The sequence below is a fragment of the Balaenoptera physalus genome, assembly GCF_965194825.1.
Source record: "Balaenoptera physalus genome assembly, chromosome: 1".
NCBI classification, from domain to species: Eukaryota; Metazoa; Chordata; class Mammalia; order Artiodactyla; family Balaenopteridae; genus Balaenoptera; species Balaenoptera physalus.
The window spans coordinates 160,774,499-160,788,923 of NC_138882.1; the positions used below are offsets into that span (position 1 = coordinate 160,774,499).

A 14,425-nucleotide genomic window follows, 5' to 3' on the forward strand; every position below is an offset into this window, starting at 1 on the left:
CCCACCTCTGGAAAGCAGAAGGAAGAACATCTGGATCTGCTGGCACTGCGGCAACAGTCCCATTAGGTCAAAATGGAAAGGGATCTCGTGGACACAGGCGTCTCCTCCCTGGTCCAATCCTGGGAGGGAGGGAAGGAAGACAAGAGCACAGTGAGGCCCACAGTCCCTGACTGTGGCTGCCTTCTCCCCACCCGCTCCCCTGCTCCTCCCCAGGGGCCCCCTCCCCACTGACCGTCAGAGACCCTCGGCTCTGGGGGCAGGGGACTCCACTCCTTGCTCTGGCACAGCTGTATCAAGTACTCAAAGCTCAGCATGGAGCCTATGCAGGCAGCATCCCGAGGGTGGAGCTAGGGGAGGAATAGCAGAGGGCAGGGGTCAGCCCCTCCTGGCCCAGAGGACCCCAGCCTCCAGCTCTCAAGGAAGCCCTCACAGTCACGGACATTCAGAACACAGAGACTCAGGGGGACCAGGAAGCCGCCAAGCTGTGCTGCTCCCAAGGGGATGCACCCAACCTGGTAAGTGGTGGGGTACTCCTGAGGCCACTCACAGCTCGAGGGATCTCAGAGTATGCCAAGTCCTGGAGGTGCCTCCAGCTCTCAGGGCCAGGTCCCACTCGTCCATACTGTGGCTCCACCCACACCTCGGTGACCAGGTTGAGCTCCGAGTCTCCCTCCAGGGCCTCCACCTCCACATCATTGTCATCATCTGTTGAGAAGCTAAAGGAGGAAGGGCTCTGAGACTGGAAGAAAGGAGTCCAACCCATCACCACCTGGTTGGGAGTTGGTCCATGGAGGGCGGGAAGGCCAGGGCACACGGGACAGCCACAATTCACACGTGGTCTCTCCAGACCTGCGTCTGCCCAGTGAAGCATCTGGAGACAGTATCCCCTGCCCCAACTCTCAGCACTGGGAGACAGAACTTCAGGGGACAGTAGGAAGAAGGGGGAATGTGGAGCAAGGCGGCTCAGAGAGGGGCTGGGCCTCACCTGTCCTTGGTGGAGGTAGAGTGCGGGGGGAAGAGGATGTACTGGACGACGCACGTGTGCCTCTCTTCGACTGCAGCCTGCCCCGGGGGCTCGTTCTGGGACAGGATGGGAGAGCTTGGCCCTGCCCCAGCCCAGGCAGAGATCTGGCCTGGCCCAGCTCTGACCCTGAGCACTTTAGTCCCCTCGCCACACTGTCCTGGGACTGGCCTCAGGCCTTGGGTCCTCTGGCCACAGGGTCCCTGTGAAGCAGCGTTTCCAGCGGTCCCAACCCAGCTCAGAGGCGAGTATCCCTGGGATGATGCTGGACCTTGGGGGGAGGGGTCGTGAGGGACAGCACATACCTGAATTGGAAGCTCCAGGACCATGTTGATGATTCCTTCCCCGCTGCAGGCAAAGTGGAACCCTTCCGAGAGCCGGACTCTGAAGCCCCACAAGAGTGGGGGTGGGGACAGGATGAGATGGGGAGAGACACTCAGTGTACAGCCCCTGCTTCCCACACCACTTATATACCCACTTTCCAGCAGCCATCCAGGCAGACTTGTCTGCTGGTGGCCCTGCCCAAACGACTGGTCCCTCAGGGGTGGCAGGCCCAGTTAGGGCCAGAGGCCAAAATAAACTGAGTCGGGGGAGTTCTGGTGGGGAGGGCAGCAGCCCACACTGCTCTGTGCTGGATCCTCTGCATAGCAGCGGCTGCAGCAGAAACTGGGGCTGAGAGGGGGCAGTGTCTGGCTTAGGCTTTCTGCCAGCTTCCAAACCCAGAGTCTACACTAGACTCTGCCCAAGTTGCCCAGCAGGCTTGGTGACGTACTCAGTGAGGATGGAGAGGAGCTGGGCGATGGCGCTGAGCGGCAGTGCGGGGGCCAGTCCTGATGGGATGCTCCAGAGCCAGCGCTGATGGTAGAGGTAGCGGGATAGCGACGCTAGGCTAGAAGAGGCTGAGCGGCCCGACACCAGGGGCAGTGGCCCTGGTGGCTCCAGTGTCAGCAAGAAGGGTGCCCGGTAGTCCAGCGGTAGTTTCTCATACCTGAGCAATGGGGGCAATTCCCAGTTGATCTCTACTCATACCCAGCTTAGCCGCAGCCCCCCGCGTGCTCCTGGCCCTGTCCCCACTCTCTTTACCAACCTGATGAGCAGCTTGTCCAGTGGCTTATGCAGGACCACAAGGCAGGGCCGATCAGACAGGGCCTGCTGTGGCCCCAGCATGGGGGGGGACTTGGAGGGAGAGTTGGCCCCACCGGCGCCCCCCAGCCCTTTTCGTTTCACCTTGGGTGTTGGCTCCTTGCTTTGCACCCGGTGGGGGAAACGTAGGCGCAGGATTTCTTCCTGCAAGTCCGACACGATCTGAGGGAAAAATGTGATCAGACCCTCCTACTCCCGTCTCCTACAGATGTGGAGAAGGGGCCCACAGGCAAGGTGAGAAAGCTTTGTACCCCAAGCCTTACTTGGTCTGGGGGCTCCTCCCTCTACTGGCCCTGGCCCTGGGGGGTCTGGGGAGAAAGAGCTAGTCAACATTCCAGGGCTCCTTGGGCTGGGAGTGAGTCGGGGCCCAGCTCACCTTGTGCCGAGCCTGTGCTGGCGTGCCGATGGGGAAACCCAGGCGGAGCACCATGCACGGGGCCTTGGAAATGATGCGGATCATGTAGAAGGAGGAGGGGGGCTGGTCTGGGGCACTGGGGAGAAACGGGAGGGAGTCCGTGAGCAGCCCTTGGCTGGGAGAAGATGGGTTTAGGAGGTAGGAGGGAGAGGGTTTGGGGTGAGAGGAAGAGACGTGGGATGAGGGGGAGGGGGAGGAGTGAGGGGACATCACTTTGCCCACCTGGAGAGCAGCTTCACATAGGAATAGCCCTCGACTAGCACGAAGCTGCTCCAGTCACGAAGCAGGGAGGTCAGCGAGGAGTGTGAGATCCTGCACTGGACGGTGCTGTAGCGGCCATTGCTGCCCGGGGTGTGCAGGTGCTTGGGGATTGGCCTGGGAAGAGGGTGTGGAGAGAGGGCAGCCCTCCCAGCCCCAGTCATGGGGCAGAAGAACAGACTGCTACCTCTCTCTGCTAGGCCCTGTCTGAGGATCTGAAGGCTCATGAGCAGGAGGGCTAGGACGGCTTGGAGTTATCTTGGCCAAGGTCGGTACGGGCTCATCTGCTGCTTCCCTTCTCCATCACTCCCTGTCCCCTCACCCCAGCCCCTCCACCCCAACGATGGCCCGACTATGGCGGATACCCACGTGTCATGTTCCAGGATTAGCACCAGGCGATGCATGTGCAGCCAACGCTGCCATGAGTTAGCGTCCATGGACAGCACTGGCTTCCAGTAGGCAGCGAACTGGGCGTGCGAGGAGTCGGAACCACTGTGCTGAAGGGAGAGCACCTGCGGACAGGAAGGACAGCCCTATAGGAGCATTCATGAATAACCTCCACGCAGCAAACAGAGTCGTGGGGCTCAGGGGGTCAGAGGTGGCACTGGTGTAAGGCTAAAGGAACCCATGGCCCAGCCTGGGACAGAGGCAAAAATGGCCTCCAATACGAAGGCTGGATTAGGATGAACGAGCCCAGGGACAGGCTGTGTAGCCCTTTAAAGCTGAATCCAGGCAAAGGAGGGAACTTCCATCACTGACTTTGGAGGAAAGCCGCTGAGTGATGGCAGGACCCCAGGATGAGGCCATTATTTGCTAGCATAAGCCCCCTGCTTGTCAGTGCTAGGCTGACAGCCGGGGCTGAGTGTGGAGAAAGCACAGGACAAAGGGAGCCATGGTCTTCAGGAAGTGCATAGTTCACGGTGGTTGGCTGAAGGTGCTGGGGGAGGCCAGAGTATGCCACATGGAGACGGGCAAGGGGGCTCGCAGCCAGCTGGGAGACAACCACCTAGACATTCTGCAAGTCTTTACCTCTGACACCCGTGGTCTGCTGAGGACAGCCTCTCTCTATAGACCCTTCCTTCCCCCGGGGGCGTGGAAGGAGGGAGGGGGCTCTCAAGGCTAAAGCTTAGGGTCCTGGTTTGGGGGCCTCAGATTTGAGAGGAGAGGAAAACGAACGTGGTTCTGGGCTCTAGATGCAGTGCCAATCCAAGTCTGGGTGGGCACAAGATGGGGAGAGTGAGCGTTGGGGCCCCTCACCGGGGTGGTGGAGCCGGGCGGGATGTAGAAGAGAGGCACTCCGCTCTTGGTGCTGTCGGGAAGCGTGAAATGTTCCGGGACTGAGGAGAAGGACTGAAGGTGGGCTAGCATCTGGTCCGTCTGATTAATGCTGCAGAACAAGTGCCAACCCTGAGCCTCACCGGACTCTGGTGAGTCAGAGGAGGGGAGCCCCAGGGGCACAGGGGGCCCTGGACACAAGCCTAGTGCTCGGGGTGACCCTCTCTAGCCCCCAGTTTCACACATCTGTCCCTCCACACAACAAATGGGGCATCCCTCACTGAGCGGTGACCTCACTCACCTCTGCAGCGTATTCCAGAACCGCCGGATAACGTGGGTCCGATACAGCGAGCGAATGGGTTGCCTTAGTGCACAGGACACATCATGCAGGATGTCATAGCCACCTTCCATTGTCACTTCCACCCGGGTACCTCGAGGGCCCTCAGGCTCCAGGGGCCAGGGTGCCACAGCCACATACTCGATGCGCATGTTGTGTTTCCACAGCAACACCAGCTTCACCTCCAGCTGGGACCCTCCTTCAGGGGAAGCAGGAGAGCTGGTTAGGGCAGGAGGGCATGGGACTCCAGGCCTGGGACTGAGTCCTATCCGAAACCCCACCTACCACATGGAACTCTAGCCTGGCCAAAGGTTCCAAGCGTAGTTCCACAGAATGCAGGCCCAGAGCCTGCCAACTGACACAAACTGAAGTTTGTAGGAGTAATCTGAAAACAAAGCTAAGTTCAGGACACCACACCATCCTCAGCTGACTCACCTGGGGCAAAAGGAGATGGAATTGGGAAGCTAAATGCTATGAGAACTAAGCCCTGAAGGCAACTCAGAACCCACTTGTCTCAAATGATAGGCAGAATCTGTCACTGAGACACCCTCTCATGCATGGTACATGTGTGTCTTCTGCTTTGTTCAGACTTGTGGGATACAGCAGGGCCTAAACCCTTACCTTTGGCCAGTGTGACCTCTCGGACACTGTAGCCCTCTCGAAGCCGCACAGACACGGTGCTGACCAAGTCAGCCAGCACCTCCTTCTCCGTGTGCTTCTTCCGGCGCAGGGCCAAGGCAGGGTTGCTGCTTGCGGAGACCAGGTGCTCATTAAACAGGCGGTGCTGAGAGCCTAGAAGACCAGTGAGGATGGGGAAGGGGAAAGTGTTTTATCTGTTAGCTGACAGAGGCATAGGAGCAGAGGTTACACTGAGTCGCAAGAGAACAGTGCCAAAGCCGTCAGCCCCAGTTATACTGCTAGTGCCCCGGGGACCCAAGCCCTAGATGGATTCCTGTGTCATCTCTAGGTCCACATTATATTCCCCCGTTCCCACACCTGCCCCAGTCTGCACTCACCGCAGTAATATTCAGGGTTCAGGGCTTCCCCACTGCGCAGGAAGGAGTAGAGGAGAAACGCCCGGTGGTAGACAGTCAGGCCCAGGTTGCCTGGCTCGGGCTCAGGACAAGTGGACAGGTAGGAGCCAAATGTTGCCATCGCGATGAACTTCATCAGTTCCACGTTGGGCACATGGCCAAAACTACAGTCATAAGAATAAACTCCTCCTACCTGAAGAAAGTGAGCAATTAGAGACCTAGCTCCAAAAGAGGCACCAGGCTGGGTGGCTGCTCCCATCCCTGACCCACACGGTGGGAAGTGGGCCAGTGTTCTCCCAAGACAGACCACTGCTCTGCAGCTTTCCTTCCCTGAGCCCTTCTGTCTGAAGCCCATGCCATCTAGCCACACCCCTCTTGCTCCACCTCAAATACCAGCCTGCCCCCATTCACTAAAGATTTTGGCCACTGGTTCATTGGATTCCTGTCATCATCTCAAGACTACAGTGTCTAACAAAGTGATTCTCAAACTTTAGGGTGCACACAAAACACCTGGGGATTTTGTTAAAATGCAGTAGGTCTGGGGTGGGGCCTGAGATTTTGCATTTCTAACAAGCTCCCTGGTGATGCCAAGGCTGCTGGACTGTGGACCATATTTTGAGCACCAAGCCTAAAGATTGGAGATAGGCAAACAACATATAACCTGTGGTCAAATCTAGCCTATCATCTATTTTTGTAAATAAAGTTTTATTGGGACTTCCCTGGTGGCACAGTGGTTAAGAATCCACCTGCCAATGCAGGGGACACGGGTTCGAGCCCTGGTCTGGGAAGATCCCACATGCCGCAGAGCAACTAAGCCCGTGTGCCACAACTATTGAGCCTGAGCTCTAGAGCCCGCGAGCCACAATTGCTGAGCCTGCATGCCACAACTATGGAAGCCCGCATGCCTAGAGCCCATGCTCTGCAACAAGAGAAGTCACCTCAATGAGAAGACCACGCACCGCAACGAAGAGTAGCCCGTGCTTGCCACAACTAGGGAAAGCCCGCATGCATCAGCAAAGACCCAACGTAGCCAAAAAGATAAATAAATAAAATAAGTAAAATAAATAAATAAATAAATAAAGTTTTATTGGAACACAGCCATGCCCATACATTTTCTTATCGTCTGTGCCTCCTTTCAGGATATAAGAGCACAGCTGAGTAGTTGTGACAACCACATGACCCACAAAGCTTAAAATGTTTACTAGTTGGGGGACTTCCCTGGTGGCGCAGTGGTTGAGAATCTGCCTGCCAACGCAAGAGACACAGGTTCAATCCCTGGTCTGGGAAGATCCCACATGCCGTGGAGCAACTAAGCGCTGCGCCACAACTACTGAGCCTGCGCTCTAGAGCCCACGAGCCACAACTACTGTAGCCCACATGCCTAGAGTCCATGCTCCGCAACAAGAGAAGCCACCACAATGCAAAGTCTGTGCACCGCAACGAAGAGTAGCCCCCGCTAGTCGCAACTAGAGAAAGCCCGCATGCAGCAACGAAGACCCAACGCAGCCAAAAATAAATAAATAAATAAATTTATATTAAAAAAAAAAAGTTTACTAGTTGGCCCTTTGCAGATGTACTCTAGATGGTTCATTCAATTCCCTGGCCTCTCTGCTCCTTAACCCTTATCACCAGGAACCTTATTCCACTCACCTGCCCTCTGACTACACATTGGCCCTGGGCTTCACCTGGAACTACTTCCTCTTTGCAAATTCAATTGCCACATCCGACTGATTACACACAACTTTGTCCCATTTTTAGGTTCCTTCCATCCTCCTCCTGCTGCTCTTTGACTTCATTAAGGCTCCCAGGCCTTGAATCTCTACTCTTTTCAAATCTATCCACATCCTCCTGGCCCTCCTTTCTCAACCCAGCCTGGACCCCATGGGCAAGCAACTTCCTATGCATCATTCTCAACTCCCTGGCTGTCTTCACCTTTTCTCTGCTTCCACCTGAACACCCCAACTAGGATCACAAGTTCTATACCCAGATCCCAAATGAGATCCCAATCAATCCCAAATGGAAAAAAAAACTACATAGTTGTGTAGGTTGGCACCACATCAAAACATATGACACCCAACCCAGCTAGTCCTTCGGGGCCGTCCTCAGTGCCGCTCCTCCTTCCCAGCTCTGCCTCCCTCCCTCCCTCCCTCCAGTACACATCCTCACCTTCTACTTTGGAGAGAAATCAGAGGCCCCCTTGGCAGAATTTATCTACATCTTCACTTCTATCCAGTCTCAAAGAAGAAGTGACACTCTCCTGCTCCTAAAGAGTCCCTCCATCTGTTTCTTGAGCCAATGCCCTCCTGTCAATTTACGGACTTTACTCCATCCGGCTTCCTTTCCTTTCCCTTATTTTCAAACTCTGCTTCATCACAGCTCCTTGGAAACATGCTGAAGTCTCTAGCTTAAAACACAAAACAAAGCAGAACACCCCTCTCCTTCCACCCTGTACTCCCCTCTGGCTGCCATTCTCTCTCGCTCCCCACTTGATCTGAACAACCAAATTCTGCGTGTCAACACTTTTCTCTACTTCCTTCTCTTCTATCCACTCTTCAATCCACTGCAATCATTTCCCTCACCGCCTCTTCACTGAAATGGCCTGGAAAAAATCCCCATAACCACCTCCTAATCGCCAAACCCAAAGGGCACTTTTCTTTCTTTTTTTTTTTTTTTTAACATCTTTATCGGAGTATAATTGCTTTACAATGGTGTGTTAGTTTCTGCTGTATAACATAGTGAATCAGCTATACATATACATATATCCCCATATCCCCTCCCTCTTGCATCTCCCTCCCACCCTCCCTACCCCGCCCCTCTAGGTGGTCACAAAGCACCAAGCTGATCTCCCAAAGGGTACTTTTCATTCCTCATTTTACATGATCTCTCTGCTGCATCCCATGCTGTTAAGTTCTCCTTTTTTCCCCCAAACTCTGAAATTTTTGACACCAGAGCTCCCAGTTCTTGTCTGATGATTTCCCTTCATTCTTTGCTGGGCCCTCTTCCTATGAAAGATCTTTGAACACTGGTGGCCCCCAGGTTCTTTGGGGACCCTCCTCCCTTCTCAAACACCATGTGTCGGCTGCCAAATCCTAACTTGCTATATCTCAGCTAGTGCTGTCTCTTGAGTATCCGATCTGCATATCCAACTGCTAACTGCTATGAACGGCAGTCATTTATTACGTAATTATGCATTATGCTAAGCCCTTTAAATGCATCATCTCACCCATTTACAAATGAATCCAACCAAGAAGTGACAGTGATGTGCTCCATGTCACACAGCCAGTAAGTGAAGCCAGGATGCCGGCCAGGCATGCCTAACTCCAGAGGTGATGCTTTACAGCTACCCTGTTGACCCACAGGCACCTCAAACACAACATGCGCACACCTGGATTCATCGTCCTGTCCTCACTCCACCCCAGCTGCTGCTCTCTGTTTGCTCTGCCAGATACACAGTCATCAGTGAAGTCAGAAACTTGGAGACATCCTTAGCCCCTCTCTCTTGCTCACCCCTTACATTCTGCTGATCATAAGTTATGTTGACTCTACCGCTTCATTTCCTCAATCCTACCACCTTCTCTTTTACCCTGAATTCCCCCAGTTTAAACCCTGATCCTCTCTCACCTGACCACTGCAATTAACAGCCTCCCTGCCTTCTCTCCTGCCCTTCCCCCAGCAACAAGAGTGACCTTTATAAAACATACACCTAGCTAGTGCTTTTCCTTCCATATATCTGCATCACCCACAGAATTATGCTGGAACGCCTAACACAGCAGAAGCGGCTTTCCATGCTTGGCCCATGCCTACCCTTCAGCCTTGTTTCCCACAGCTCTCTGCCTCCTATCCTATAGTCTGTCAATCCAAACTGGCTGCAGGTCCCTGAATATACCTACTCTCTCCTCTGCTTAAGCCAGTTTGAGCTGGGTTTTCTGACCCTTGCAACCAAAACAGTAATAATTAATCTAATAAGAGAGGTGGGACTGGAACTGACTGCCAGACTGCAAATTCTGCATTCTTCTTACTGTAACATGCTGCCTCTCACATCCTAAGGAAAGAGGACAAAGATGAGAGTCCTCTCCCACCACAGTACCCACCCTGTTCTAGACATGATGTCCCCCCCACCCTCCAGAACTATGTCATTGGCTTTACCTGGGAAATCATTGCCTGCAAGAAAGTAACCAGCCACATCCCACCTTGTGATATACGACACCTCCCTCTCCTCCTTCCCAGAAAGTCCTCACCTGCACAAAGGAACAAGCCACAGTGCCACTGCGAAGCTGGTTCAGCAACGTCTCACAGACAGCAACATCAGGGACACTGGTCACCCCATCTGTGATCACAATGATACCTGGAGCAGGAAGCATCAGACTCAGACCTGGGGACTCTGGCCTGATCAAAGTCACGGGGAGGCATCTGATGGACGGGGCCTCAGTGTCCACCAACCAATGTGTTTTATAATCCTCCAGCATCTTTCCTTCTCTCCTTTCCTCCTGTTCCTCCCTCTTGAGGGCTGGATCCCAACTTCCTCCTAAGTGACGACCTTGGTGCTCTACTCCTTCCCACTAGGGTCCATGACAGTTGTCAGAGAAGGGAGTACTTGAGATATACACTAAGAAACACTTACCTTTTACAAACAAGGAAACAGACACTCTTCCCTGGGGCCCACTGATCCCCTGGAACCTCTATCTTTGCCGATAATGCCCCCTTCCCTTCCTGTATTCCCCCTTTTCCCCAATCCCACCAACATTCCTTCTACTGACCTGCACTGGAGTTTGACGGCAGCAACTGCAGTGCCAAGATGCCCTGACGGATCATACTGACCAGTCCAAGATCAGCTGTCACCATGGAGACTCCCACTTTCCGACCTGGGGGCTCCCCTGAGTCTGGAGACTGGTCCTCTGCCTGGCTCAAGTTACAGAAAAGATAGAATGGGACAGATGGCACTGCTGCCCCATCCACAGCAAAACCAGAATTTATAGCCCAGCACTGCCCAGGCCAGATGGGCCTAATCCTGTGAGGACCCCAATTCCCCTACTGTGTGGCCAAGTCCTGACTATGCTCCCTCCCCTAATGTGTGCTTGGATACTGACCCTCAGATGGGCAGGGAGTCCAGCACCAGATGAAGCACCACACTGTACTGGAGCAGGGCTTCCCCACCTTTTGCCAATAAGGCCCCTTTCCCATATTTTTCCCATCGCCATTATGAAATCTCTTACACATCAATCAGATTAAGTCTTCAGACATATAGAACTGCTATCTGCCTGGCTTCTTCTAGGATATCTAAAGGAACGAGAGAGTGCACTGTAGTGAGCCCAAGCAGCTTTATCGCTGATTGTACAAAATACTAGAGATCAAAGTCACCCATGATCACCTTCTCAGAGCCACTGGGGGAGAAGATCCAAGACTGAAAAAACACAAGCAAATGGCCTTCACATTTTCTCCCAGCAAGAACGTGTGTCTTGGGGAGTGTATCCGAGCCCTCTTCAACAGGAAACCTGTTGTGTGCACTCACTAGCACTTCTTTCCTTGGCACCCTCTGTCCCTGGCTTTCAGTCCTTTTTTTCTGCTGTCTTCTCCCTCTATAATATTTGGCTTGTCCTTCCTCTCTCCTCTCTGTCCCTTAACAGCTCCTCTTTCTAAGTGGCCTCTACCCACTTTCTCTCCCACATACCTGGCTCTGGGAATCATACTGCTGCTGCAGCATGGTGGCCACCTTATCCTCAAAGAGACAGAGCTGCTCATACACCTGCTGCAGGAACACCTCCCGCTGGGAAGGGTCCAAAAGGCAGCCCTGGACCAGCACCTGAGAAGCACAGTGGAAAGAGCAAGACATGAAGGTCAGGGGGACACTGGGCAGTACCCCTCTGGTCTCCCTATTTATTCTCCACACTGGGCTTCCCCAAGCATGGAGGCACCGTAAGATCTTCCAGTTTCCTCCACCTTGGCCTCCGGAACATTGTCTATAAGCTGCCCTATCTGGCCAGGCAAAGCCTTTTTCATTGACTCGTACTTTCTTATTCTTGTTGATTTCTAAGCACTGCACACAGAAGCTGTTCTGGACCTTTTCTCTTTTTTAAGCTCAAAATCTTATTCCCCCAGTGAATGCTCCTTCTTTCCTTTTACCCTCAGCAGATAATTCCCACCCCCCTCTTCACAGAGAAAGGAAACAAGTCAACAGGAACTACCCACTCACCCTAACCCTGAGGGTGTACTACTCTCCAACCCATCGAAAATGTCCTCAGTGTTTGCTAGACGTTTATATCTATCTGTGTTCTAGTTCTTCCTTTCAGGCTCAGAAGAAAAGATTCCCCTTCCTCCTTTTTCTCCCTAAAGCTAATCGTTCCATCCACTCTTGGATCTTTTATTTAATAGCTTCATTCTCTCTCCATGGGGTTTCCTTCCTTCTACTCTCGACATAAATAAGTGTCCCCATCCTAAAAATTTTATAAAGGCCTGGTGGTCCCTGTGGTGGCCCTCGGGATCTCTCCTCTCTCCCTGCCCCCATCAGACTCCTACAACCTGCCCACTTCTCCCCAACCCCTGCCCTCCCGTGCAACAGCTGCTTCTTCTCTCTATTCAGGTGAGTGGGTGGGGACAGCCAGAAGAGGGCAGAGCGGGACTCTGGACCACTAAAGGCCTGACTGTGAGAAGAGAAACAGAATCAGAGGAATAGTGGGAACTGGGGCTGTGAAAAGGTGAGAAGGATGCTCAAGGCTGTATTGTTTAGAAGAGTGAAAACTGGGTCAACCTAAGGGTCCAACAGTAAAGGCTTGGCTAAATATATAACGACAAAATATGATAAAATATTAAGACAAGTGGTCATTAAAAATTGTGTTTTCAAAAATATTTAGTGACACGGAAAAATGCCCATATCATACGTTAAAAAAGCAGGATGTAAAACTGTGTGTTTAGAATGAGCCTGATGTTTCTCCTCTCTCTGGATGGAGGGGTGGTGGTGAGGGAAGTAAACACAAACTCAAAGAGAAGAAACACAGTCCACAACATGTCAATAGTAGTTATTTATGGGTGGTTATTATAAGTGAGTTTTGTGAGTTTTTTATATTTTACGTATTTTTCAAATCTCCTTCACTGGGCATGTATTATAAACGTGACTTTTTGTTTGTTTGTTTGTTTTGAAAAACAGCAGGCTGCATCTTGAGGGAGCTACAGAGACAATGAGGAAGCTGTCTGACTTCTTAGCTGACTTAGTGGCAAGTGGCCCTGGAGGCTTACCTAAGTTCTCAGTCCTTGTCTTCTCCACAGCTGCTGTCCTCGTTCAGGACTTATCTCCTTCCCCATGCTGCAATACTCTTCTGCCTGTTCTCCCCAATCCAGAATTTGCCCCCCATCCATCTTTCTCACCGGCCACAAACAAGTGTGATCTTCCTAGTGTACGCATCTGATCCTGTCACTGACATTCCAAGCCTCCAGTGGTTCTCTACCCATGGCTAATAGTTCTAACAGCTAACATTTGCATGTTTTCTATGTGGCAGGCACTGTTTTAAATGCTTGACATGTATTAATTCAATCACCATGCAATACTGGTACTGTTGACATCCCCATTTTGGAGAAAAGACCCAGATGCACAGAGAGGTTAAGTAACTTGCATAAGAGCACACAGCCAGTAAGTGGTATAGCCAGGAAGCACATAAGGCACCGTGATTCCGGATCCAGTGCTCTTCACCACCACACTAAACTCCCCTACAGAATAAAGTACAAGTTCTTAGCCATGACATTCAAGGCCTTTCATAATTCTGCCCCCACTTATCTCTCCAGTCTCCTCTTTACCAACCCCCCAACCCTCCCCCCATCATTCAAACTTCATTGTGTCCAACTGAGTAACATGTAGTTCCCTAGAACCCTTGTGATTGAGAGCACAGTTTCACAGCTCTGTGTCTTTGCTTTTGCTAGCCCCTCTGCCTGCAAAGCCCATTTCCTCTTCTTTGATTAGTTAACATCAATTCATCCTTCAAGACTCAGTTCAAATGCCTCTTTGTCCAAAAGCCTCTCCTGTTGCTGCCCCAGGCTTGGCTGGGCGCTCCCACAGCGCGAGTCAAAACTTACCAGTGTCCTTATCACATTCAACTGAAACTACCCCCTTTTATATCTGTCTCCACAACTAACTCTCAACCCCTCCCATCAGGATAGGGACAGGGTCTGATTCATCTGTGTCTCCAGGACCTGGCCCAGTCAGGCTTTAGTAAGTGTTTGTCAAAGTGAACCAAGTGTTGAGTGATTACCTAATATCCAAGCTTTTCCCGCCTGGACTGTGAGCACCTGCAAAGTCTGGGGATGTAGCCCACAACCAACAGTCCTAACACCTGCACTAGGAGAACACTGTAAACCAGGGCAGAGGGCTGGGATCCAGGCATGTACCAATTGCCTTGTGTATGCTTCAGCCCCTCAGATACTGTTCCTTGCATCGCCTTCTCTCAAAGCCAGTTTGACAGCTAAGGTGACAATGAAGCCATCAGGGACAATTTCAGGGTAAGCCTCTACCAGTGAGTTGAGGGTGGTTAAGAGTAGATGAAGGGAAACTGGACCAATGCTTATCTAAGCCCAATACAGATATTCCAGTAACAGACTTGGCCATTCTCCAGAAAGGAGTGCCTTCTGATGGCCTGCTTGGGTGCTGGATAAGCCCTGTAACTATCTGTGTAGTCAGCATTACACCCAACAGTTCACAGGGCTCTAGGAGAAAAATGACCCTCCTCTGTCCTTGGAAAAAATTATGTTTCTGGGTCTTTGTTTCTCCTGCTGGTAGTGCAAGGAGTTAGGACATTAGCTAACCTTCTGATGGAACTAAAGGGAACGGGAGAGAGAAAACAGTCATTCAGTGGCCAGAACCAGAGACTTAGAGGAGGAATGAGAGGGGCATTTGTCCAGTCAATGCCAACTCACCTAATGCTATGGGAAGGCCCTTTAAGACCAGAGCAATGGATGCT

At 52.3% G+C, this 14,425-nt stretch overlaps 1 protein-coding gene across 4 annotated transcripts in view; it reads right to left on the bottom strand.

The window, feature by feature from the left end:
• The window catches only part of SZT2 (SZT2 subunit of KICSTOR complex), a 51,502-nt gene that overhangs the window by 25,759 nt on the left and 11,318 nt on the right, over window positions 1–14,425 (bottom strand). For all 4 annotated transcript variants that reach the window (XM_082433825.1, XM_082433827.1, XM_082433826.1 and 1 more), the window contains exons 5-21: window positions 11,152–11,283; window positions 10,241–10,382; window positions 9,722–9,828; window positions 5,466–5,676; window positions 5,071–5,241; window positions 4,414–4,648; window positions 4,095–4,224; window positions 3,207–3,349; window positions 2,802–2,954; window positions 2,541–2,655; window positions 2,109–2,326; window positions 1,794–2,009; window positions 1,327–1,405; window positions 986–1,080; window positions 548–716; window positions 233–347; window positions 6–119 (exon numbers count right to left, since the gene is read on the bottom strand). In XM_082433825.1, the coding sequence (XP_082289951.1) occupies window positions 6–119; window positions 233–347; window positions 548–716; window positions 986–1,080; window positions 1,327–1,405; window positions 1,794–2,009; window positions 2,109–2,326; window positions 2,541–2,655; window positions 2,802–2,954; window positions 3,207–3,349; window positions 4,095–4,224; window positions 4,414–4,648; window positions 5,071–5,241; window positions 5,466–5,676; window positions 9,722–9,828; window positions 10,241–10,382; window positions 11,152–11,283 (2,545 nt within the window). The remainder of the gene's footprint in view (window positions 1–5; window positions 120–232; window positions 348–547; window positions 717–985; window positions 1,081–1,326; window positions 1,406–1,793; window positions 2,010–2,108; window positions 2,327–2,540; window positions 2,656–2,801; window positions 2,955–3,206; window positions 3,350–4,094; window positions 4,225–4,413; window positions 4,649–5,070; window positions 5,242–5,465; window positions 5,677–9,721; window positions 9,829–10,240; window positions 10,383–11,151; window positions 11,284–14,425) is intronic.